The 10776-nt window shown below is 38.6% G+C and overlaps 1 protein-coding gene across 1 annotated transcript in view; it reads left to right on the plus strand.

Annotated features, from left to right (window-relative positions):
* LOC117222601 (ejaculatory bulb-specific protein 3) overlaps positions 1-10425 on the plus strand; it is a 31600-nt gene extending 21175 nt beyond the window's left edge. Inside the window, exons 3-4 of the mRNA XM_033474378.2 lie at positions 5247-5341; positions 10136-10425. Of these exons, the coding sequence (XP_033330269.1) occupies positions 5247-5341; positions 10136-10237 (197 nt within the window). The 3' untranslated portion in view covers positions 10238-10425. The remainder of the gene's footprint in view (positions 1-5246; positions 5342-10135) is intronic.
* Positions 10426-10776: the final 351 nt, after the last annotated feature.

Consider the following 10776-nt stretch of genomic DNA (forward strand, 5'->3'; position numbering starts at 1 on the left):
GAATCGAAAATTATTTCCCGGCTCGGGCGACGGCTAACGAATCGCCGCAGGACACGAGACCGTCGATATAGAATATTTATCGCGGACGCGATTATTCTTTCGGATTATCTCGCTGCGAGACGACACGGATCCTCGATCTCGGTTGCTCTCCGAGGATTTTAGTTTCGGGGAGATTCTAACGCTTCGCAGAAACTTTTCGTGCGATTTTTAATTACCGCGCGCGACGCGTTGTAATTCTCGCAATTCTCTTCGTATAATTCCGCCACGAAGAAAACTGCAGCTGGATGCATTAAAAAGTTTCAGTTCCTATTTCGGTCCCTTTATTCTTCTTCGTTTCGTACAATTTCGAATTTCATTTCATTTATGCAATCTTCCGTAGCACGAGATATAATTTCTTCCCATTATGTTGTAGATTTTCGCAGATTTATAGAATTTATGCATTTTTGAAACGCTAGGAGACAGCTGTGGATGTTCGCGCATTTCTGGAAATAGTACATTTTTGAAATACTGGAAGACGGTTCTGAATGCTTGTGCATTTACGGAAATGATACATTTTTTGAGACACTAGAAGGCAATTGAAGTTTTTTATATATTGCTGGACTTACAAATTTTTACAATACCAGATGGCAATCGCGGAATTTTATGCAAATATCGAAAATTTTTAACGTTTTTATTAACTCGTATAAAACCCTCTTGATAATTAACCGCTTGATAAAGATTTCATACGTGATCTATTAAACAATATGATTGTACATAATATGAACCTGCGTTTTCCATAATATGAATGTTATTCTTCTAAATCGAAGCAGGATATATGACTCTTCTGCTATCAAATCTAGGAACGAAGGTAACTTGAGACAGAAAAAACAAAAATGGTCGACGCAGCTCTGAAAGAAATCGTAGTGCACGGTGTTAAGGTTGCAAATTACAGTAAATTCTCCCTAATTGACACGCTCAGCTTGTACGAAAAAGATAGACAATTTGGAAAGAGGAGATACAATTATTTGAACTTCGTCGCTCATTTTTATAGTTGCCGATTGTCAGCGATTATAAAAACGAGGTGCAAGGTTATCTTAACTTTATTTCTATTTTTATTTCTATTTTAATCGTATCTCCTTTTCCCAAATTGTCCATTTTTGTTTCCAAGCTGAGCGTCAATTAGGGAGAATTTACTGTATTTCGCGAAGTTCATCCAACTCCAGCGCTTCGATCGATCGACTTGTCTGTTATTGCAAACGACGCGACGGTTCTAGCTCGCCATTTTCTGCGAACGGATGTTATCCGAGTCGCGGGAGGACATCGAACCGCGGTCGAATTTAATCTCGGGCTAAATTTTACCGGAGAACCGAACGGTGCTCTCGACCTCGGCTTAATACGGAATTAATTCGAATGTAACTTTGGATGGATCGGTATCGACGTCGATGGAAATCGAATTGAAACGCGGGATTAGCACTCGGCCAAGTCGTTGCTGACTTTTTCCATCGGGCCTCCGAATACATATCAGGTTTTCAGAGAAGTTCCCCGACTTTTGCCGGTCATCATTAGACTGCGGATTACTTTGTTGCATTCGTTGCAAAAATTCGTAAAAAGAATATTCAACAATGACAACATTCGAAAATTTACAAACAACTGTTATTTTCAACTTACCGAATTTATCGAGAGAAGAATCATATTTATATTTAGCTCCTGTCCCGTGCTGTTAATGAAAACAATTTTTATTTCACATAAAAATCTGCAGTCTTGTCATCGTACTTAAACAATTTAATTAACGCTATTCGAAAAGTATATGTTCTACTTAACTCTTCGTCGTATCATTTCTTTCATAGCTATGATGACTAATAAGAAGAAAATAATTTATATTATCTGTCTGCATTTAGATCGCTACTGAATACTTGATAATGCAAGAATTAATTTATCAGTGGTTTTAAGAGAAACGAATAGCTTTCATATTCAGTAGAGTTTTCTTAAAATATACATCACGAGTCTGTCTCGATATTAGCACTTAACCTGCCGATCGCTAAAAGTGACTGACGTGTGTCAAGAATCACGGGTCTAAATTTATTTAGACTTCCCGATGAAATACGATAAATCATTTTCGATCAAAGAATTATTATTATTATTATTATTATTATATTATAATATGATATTATTATTATTATTATTATTATTATATTATAATATGTTATTATTATTATTATTATTATTATTATGTTATAATATGATATTATTATTATTATATTATAATATGATATTATTATAATTATTATTAATGAAGTTTAACTAGAACAGCAATTAAATATTTGACGATTATCGTCTACGAGCTATGACACTGTTTTTTATCCGTATTATGCTATTGTTGCCACAAATTGGGGACGCAAACAAAATGATTAACAACATATGAGGGTGGGGTCTCGGTTGACAGTCACTGTCATTTTCCGGTCATAAACGTTTTTCGGTGTCAATCCATCAGGATGGATTTCCTTCCTGATCTTTTTCAGCATTGCCAGACTGTTGACCGTAACGGAACGTGCGACGGACGGGACGATACTTTGTCAGGGGGAATATAGTCCTTGTCTCGGAAAATTCACGGACGATATGCTCGGCAGTGCCGGGCCTGGCCAGCTGGTGCAAATGACGCCCGGCAAAAAACCCGGAGCGAACATTGGTTCGCGAAAGGACTTCGACTCTGTAAACCTCCTCTTGCCAGCCCTATCCTTCCCTTTCCCAGCAGTGAACCTACTTTATGAACTTCGCCTTTCGAAGATCAACGTGCCCATACGGAGCACCATGTGCAAAATATTATAATGGTGGTGACCCATTTTGCGCTTTCGCAGTCGATTGTGCGTCCCAACTTTCGATCATAAGTCGAATATTCGTCTCTATAAGTCTCTAATTCCTCGACTTCCGTCCTTCGGCATGATTATTTGCATCTCGAATCTGACATTTCAGAATTGACTTTGAAAATTGAATTTCTTTAAGCAGAAGTTGTTGCATATTTTTTAGTTTCGAATATTTCATGCAAAATTGCTATCCTTTGTCGAATCAGTTGCTGGCTTTCACTCTTCACGTTCTCGACCAATTTGCCAAGATGTTTGTACAGTGTATATCGCGTTTGTTTGGTACACTGTAGATCTTTATGCAGAATAAAAATTGTCTACATCGGTCGTACGAAACAGAAACGAAGTATTTAAAAATCTATTTCTTCTTTTAACACTATGACAGCCAGGCCTGGGTATGTTTTGATCCATATCATAAAAATTGTTAATTAATTACCTACTTTCTAAGTTGAATACTTAAAAACTAACAGAGGTACCTCAAAGATTATGCTGTCGAAAATTGCTAAACAAAATTATAAAAGATACTAAACATACTCATCTTCAAATCATACTTCATACAAAACATACTTCATCATCAAATCGCTCTCCCAGTGTAAATAGTTTTCATAAATTGAAGAGTTTCTTCACCCAAACCCAAAAATACACAGCTAGTCTGATCTCTCAACTACACTAATTAGAAAACAAATTAATATTCCATGAGCGAACTCTCAGGGTCAGTCTGTCTGCGATCTGAATGGATCAGGCACGCTGTTCTCCGCTTTGTTTGTCCCGTAATTTGCTCAAAGCGCACAAGATCTGGAAGTCAGCCTCGTTCGTCTGTTTCTCTTCTTAACGGCATTAAAATTTCAGAGCAGTAACAAGGGGGTGTCTTTCTTCAGGACCGATAAACGAGTTAAGGACAACTCGTTAGTTCGTCGGCGAATTTTTAATTTATTTAGAAATTTCGCGCCGTCTTTCTTCGACGAGTCAAGAAACTCAAAGACCGATTATCTGGGATAAATCGCGTTACCCTTGATCCCGGTAATTAACACAGTTCCGGCCGTAATTCACTCGTGCGCCCCTATCGTCCTGCAGAGTCACTTCGGAAAATTCTTTATCGCTTTCCTTCTTGGTAGACACCGGGGTCCCCGAGGGTGCTGTCGATTACGGGGAAAGTGGGGCTCGCCGCCCCCGACGGAATAAATAAGAAGAGTGGCAACCTATTTAAAAGCACTTCGTCATATTTTCGTGTTTCGCCGCCGGGGCGATGATGAATGATCCGGCGAGCACGATAAATCGGATCGTCAGCACCGAATTTTCCGCGCGGCGACTTGCTGCGAACGCGTTTTACAGTTTTTATGGCGGATTTTTACCGTGACAATCCTAATTGAGTATTAAAAATCCGCTACACGAGTTTCCTTTCAATCGCGATCTGCTCTTGCGATATTTTGCGATTTAACGCTGCTGGAATGGAGCGGAATCCTTTTTTAATGGACACGTTGTCGATGAATTTTATTTCGAGAAACAGTCACATTTTTATGAATTTGTCACCAAAAACGAGTAGCCGAAATATGAAACAGAAGCATTTATACGGTTCTTTAATTTGTACAAATGTTCGAAGGAGTTCGAAGGGAAAGAATTTATTAACAGTGTTATATTACTTCGATTTTGTAGAAAGTATTAGGCAAGGAAATAAATCACCGTTTAGTTTTGCTTGTTTCAAATGAGCGAATCTTATGGATCTACAGTTTGGTTATGTCATTCCTTTATAAAAATTATTAGGGGATGAAATGAAGTTTTTTATTTCAACTCATGCTTCGTGCAGTTAATCGAAAGATGGTATAGTAACAAGTATCGATACACGTTCCAACTGAACCTGGAAATTATTTGTACGAGCTGACTCTGCATTTTGTACTGCCTTTCATAAACATTTCCGAATGAATAAGTATATCAAAAGGCATCTTTATAATCTGAATAACCGCAAAATATGAATGTGAAATCATTTTCACGTTGGTTGTATAACGATCCACGACGATTATTATACCCTTTCATATGTAGTATGTTTAAAAATTAAAAAAATAAAATATTATGATTGTGTGTGTGTGTGTATGAACAACGATTTTACGAATGTAGGACAGAAATTGGAATATCAAGTGCAAAACTGTAAAACCATTTAAAGGATTTGGAAGTACTGTTGCGTTGCTTTCAAAATTCGATAAAATAATTAAAGAAAAGAAAAAAGAAATGTAGCTTTTGTTCATTGCAAATGTTACATACAATTTTATTTTGCATACAAATTCGCAGTCCAATAATATGTTTCCTTGGAACGCATCGTCTTTCATTCGAGGGTTGAAACATGATGCGATTGTCAAGGAAGTCAGTGAAAAATATCCCGGATGGTGATTAACAAATATTTTTGTCTGATCGCAGAATCGCTTCCGGACGCTCTGCAGAACAAGTGCAGCAAGTGCAGCGAGAAGCAGAAGACTGGCAGCGAGAAGGTGATCCGGTTTCTGATACACGAGGTACGTTCACCGTCCGAGCCGACCGAGTTCCGCAGGTTTCACCGTCACTTTTCCGCGGCTAATTAGCCGCGAGTTCGCAGCCAGGGACACGTCACGGTCCGCTTTGAATGCCGCGGAACAGGTTTGACTTTCACGGGACAGGTCCGTCGCGTCTGTTTGACCCTCGGACTCGGCGAACTTTCCGCCACAGGTCAAATCATTCCACGGGGGAATCCACGGGGCCTTTGCCGCTAATTCACCCTAGCAACCCGCTACAACCCTTTGCTCGTCGAGTTCTTCCTCGAGTTCGCTTGATATAATCGTTAACCTATGATCCAACACATCCGGTTAATCCTCTTCTGGTCGAAAATCTGCCGTCTGATTTCGTCAATTCCCGTTTGCCACGCTCCTACAGCCCCCTGGATGCTTCTTTATCGAGCGATTGTTTCCTTCTATCGGCCTTGTGCTCTTTAATTTGATCCTGAACGGAACGTTTTCGCGTCAGGGACAACAGCAATTCTGGAGACTGGAGGACGTTGGGAAATTGTTAATTGGTCGGTCATTGTCGTTTTTAAAACTGTTAATACACTTTTAACGATCAAATGCGTTTTCTAGACTTCGACGTGCTTTTTTGAGAAATTGTTTTAGGTTCGTTAATTTTTGTGCACTGGTCGATAGTGAGTCTGTGTTTATACCGTAGAATCTCGTCTATCTGATCTACATGATCTGAGAAGTCAATCAGTTCAAGTATTGGGTTGCGTAACTCATTTTCACAGAAAAATGTATTAGGTAAATTTCTTGCCACGGAAAGTAATTTCGGTTTCGGAAAAGACTTTCTTGCCATGGAAAGAAATTTCGGTTTCGGAAAAGACTTTCTTGCCATGGAAAGAAATTTCGGTTTCGGAAAATCCTTTCTTGCCAAGATGCTGCGTAACTCATTTTCAATGAAAAATGTACTGGGTTGAATTTCCAAAACCGAAATTACTTTCTTGCCAAGCCAATACATTTTTCTTTGAAAATGAGTTACGAAGCATCTTTGTCACAGTATTTTTCGGTCGATGAACCAATGTAGTCGATTTCTTCATAAATAAACAACAGATAGCAACACTTACAGAAAAATAGCAGCAGATCTAAAAAGACATTGAGATGGCATTGTTATTTTTTTTATCAGTGGCATTGTTATTTTTTTACAGCCGATTTGCAAAATCCTTATTTCTCTAAATTTTAAGGTTAATAAACTTGTACTGGATTGGCTTCTGAGCCATCCATGTATAAATAAATCGATCTGAGACGGTCCAAATTCTGAACATTGTACAATTCAGTACAGATTTAATCTAGCACTTTAATCGAGCAACATAAACATTTTCCAAGTTAGTTGTCATAAAACAGAAATTGAATAAGAAGCGTTCAGTGTTCTCAAGTTGCTCTAACACAGTCTTCACAGTTTTATATCGCAACTATTAATCTTTGTCGTAAACGAAGCAAATCTGCAGTTTAGTAATTTTATTTTCTGTGTGCTGAAAAAAACGTACAAATTAATTGTGATCTTATCCCATTCACAAAACAATCTTGATGGATTCAAATATATAAATTGATACATTGATTATGTATCAACACGCAACAGTTCTGCCAGTATTTCCGATTGGAAAGTCGATGCGCAGACTGACACTTATCATTCGCGACAGACTGGTGCCCAACGAAATGTGGATCAGATCGACGTAATTCACGGTAGGCTTGCCGTGCGAAAAAATTGATATCGGGATGTTAGCCGACTGTCAATCTGAAAAAACGAACGATTTAAACTGCCGCGGACCAATCCCCTGGCCCGGCAACTTTTAATTGAACCTACGCGCGACGATCCCATCTTATTGACAATCCTGTTTCTCCGCTTCGTTAACCGGACCGTAATTAATCCCATTATAAGGGGGGAGGGGGCTGAAGGGAACAGTTTTCACTCCATAATTTCATAACCATGCTCCGCTGCTTGATTCTCCGTGATACTAAACATTTTCGTTTATTTGCCGCTCGTTGCGAAAGTTTCACCCTTTTTTTCTGTTCTTTTTTGTTTTTGCAACACTTGAACCACACCGCGTGCTCGGCACATCGTTCGATACTAGGCTAAAAATAAAACGAAACCGTTTGAACAGTGGGAACATCAAACAAATTGGCCTGTGTTTTCTCCGCCGGCTAAATTATGCAGATGCATTTGCCGAGTTAATTGATCCTTGTTGCGTTTGATGTTAGATAAATTATAAAGGTGCCTGTGTCGAGGTTGTAATTGATTCATGCTGCAGCTCGCGTTAGGTAAATTATCAAGATGCGTTTGCTGAGTTTGTAATCGAGTTTCGTTCATGTTGGATTTTCTACGGAATATCCTTCGGAAAAAGATATCCGTGTCGTTTAACCGCTTCGCTCTCGCTGACGTGTTACGTTGCGACGCCGATTACTGTTTGTATCAGGTAGGAGTGGCCAAACTTTTGATCATTACGGGCAACCTGTTTTTTAAAATTATAGGCGACGGTCTAACAACATCGTATGTGTTAAGTGATCATGAGAAAGATAGTAATTTAAAGCCAAAAATAAGTTTAACCCCTTGACATATAACATTTTCTTCGCAGTTATTGTGATTAGAAATTTTTCGATTGCAATAATTTCTTGGAAGGGAAAGAAAATCGATGCTTATTGTGTGCCTAAATTTACTTGAATGCTTAAATATTGATGACAAGAGATTAGAATTTTGTTCCAATTTTAAAGGACAGAATAACATCTACAGGGTGTCCCAAAAATGTCTCGCAATCCGAAAGTAAGGGATTCCTGAGGTGATTTGAAGCAACTTTTTCCTTAGCGTAAATGCAATCCGCGGCTTGGTTTACGAGTTATTAACTAAAAACAATGACCAATCAGAGGCGAGATCATTTGGCGCGAGACGGCCCAGCCAATGAGCGGAACTGGGCTCCGTGCACTCGTTGGCTGGGCCGCTGCGCGCCAGCCGAGCTCGCCTCTTATTGGTCAGTGTTTTTCGTTAATAACTCGTAAACGAAGCCTCGGAGAAAATTTTCGCAAAGGAAAAAGTTGCTTCAAATGACCTTAGGAACCTCCCATTTCCGGATTGCGAGACATTTTCGGGACACCCTGTATATTCAATAAGTTATTACTAGAAATTTTCATGACGAGTCGGGCTTGTCAAAGTACGGCAAGGGGTTAAATTTAAAATAAACTTAGATAACATCATACAGGCGGACGACTGAGAATAATTATGCGGTCGACGCTTTGGTTATTCTTGGTATAAGATCACAAACGAGATATCTCGCGACGTAATGTTGCTTGTGCGATACCATCATTTTGGGACAACCTGTATATAAGCCGTTTATTTTGAAAGTGGCATAAGTCACTTTTTCAAAAAAATCGAGTTAATGGTAACACTAATTACAATTGAACGGTATCTTTCCATTAAAAAAAAAAAGTGACTTATGCCACTTTCAAAATAAACGGCTCATATCATGTCAATGGAACCAAACTTTTTCGAATGAAAGCTCTTGAATTAAAGCATGTTTATTCGTCTATGGCACCGCACGAACGGTATTACGTCGAGAGATATCTCGCCTGTGGCCTTATAAGAACAGCATCGGTGTCGCGACATAACACGTCCATGGGAGCGAAGCGGCTAACTGTTAATCGTGGTCCGTGATATTAACGAAGCTTTCACTGTAATCACTTCCTCCGAGAGGACATTCAACGATTGTAAAACAAGATATCAAGGTCCGCGATATTAACAAAGCTTTAACTCGAATAATTTTCTCTGGGAGGACGTAGAATGATTGCAAAATATACGAAGTCAAGGTACGGAAAGTTAACGGAGAGCCCAACTCATCGCAGCGCAGTAATTTTATTTGACAACTCTCTGCGACCGGATAATCGTAGAACAAGAAATCCAGACGATTTTAGTGTTAATTAAAGTGCATGAATTGCGAGGGTAGAAAGAACCACGGGAAATGTCGCTTTATTCGAGTAACGTATTATTGAAGACGAGACCGTAGCCTCGTACAGTGGCCCACAAAAGTGCAATAACATTTTGAAAACTGAATTAAATGACTTGGATTGTTTCTTTTAGATGACAATAGGACTGGTTTATACTAGACGATGATTAACATACTTTTGTTTTTAAATTTTGCTATTACTTGGAATGTAAAGAAAAAATTAAAAACCCTCGTTTTTTAACTTTTTTATGTAGGCACTTTTATCTTAAAATTAAAAAAAAATGCCTTCTATAGATCTTGGTTAACCCAGAGTCGAGCTACAGGCGTTGAAGGATTTTAAAAACTGCAGATATCTTACAGTTTTTGGCCAAAATCGTGATAAAACTGCGATTTTTGCGATCTTTAATTTGTTGCAACTCATAGCAACGTGGACCGATTTCGATAAAATGTTCAACATGCATACAAGTTACCGAGATCTAAGAAAGATATTTTCTAAAATTTTCGTTACAGGCTCGGGTAAAAAAGTGTAAAAACGAGAGATTTTTACTTTTTCGTCGTTCCAATTAACAGCAAAATTAAAAAAGAAGCATCTCAGTTTTAAAATATTTATCGCGTTTTAAAAGGCGTATTGACACTTTCGTGGGCCACTGTATATGTTCCATGAGGTCGGTCCGTGCACTCACAGAGCGTTAATATGCTAGCTTCGCGTTAGGATAATGGAGGTAGAATGAATGCGGAATGAAGTTTATGGGAAGAGAAAAGACGAAGGCGAAACCTCGAGGCGCGCGACCGTTGAATCTCGAACGTGGCTAAAACGATTCTCTGCTTTCTCTTTCAGAAACCGCAAGTGTGGGAGAGACTGTCGAAGAAGTATGACCCGACCGGCGTCCACACGGAAAACTTCAAGGAAGAGGCCAAGCAACGCGGCATCATCTTGTAAATAGCGCGAGGATGTTCAATGCTCCAATCGAACGCTGACGAACACACACACACATAAAAAAAAGAAGAAGAAACAACACGATATTTTGCTCACGTAATTCCTTTGATTTGTACGCAAGCTCAGACTTTTGGAAAATAAACATCGTATAGAACCAAACAATAAAGAACATACAATTGTTGTAGTCATTATTTTTGAATATAATTGTAGCGTATTGATGATTATGTTGAAGGTTTACTTCGATGCAACAGGAAAATCTGCGTTTAAGCATACGTTTATTCTGATCGTTAATAGAACGTTTTTAATCAAATCAGAATTGAGGTCGACTTAAATCCAGGATAAATTTAGGTAAAGTTATTTCAAAATAGGTTTAGGGAATATGATAAACTGCTGGACTCAACACTAAGGAGAACAATTTTCTATGCTGTCCTTAGCGAGAGACATATTCGATCAGTGAAATCAGAATAAGATGAACAGGAAAATTCAATAGGAATATTGCAAATCGAGATAAAATTAAAAAAGGATATGCTTAGTTTCGATAA

The sequence above is a fragment of the Megalopta genalis genome, chromosome 1 (assembly GCF_051020955.1).
Source record: "Megalopta genalis isolate 19385.01 chromosome 1, iyMegGena1_principal, whole genome shotgun sequence".
Lineage (NCBI taxonomy): Eukaryota > Metazoa > Arthropoda > Insecta > Hymenoptera > Halictidae > Megalopta > Megalopta genalis.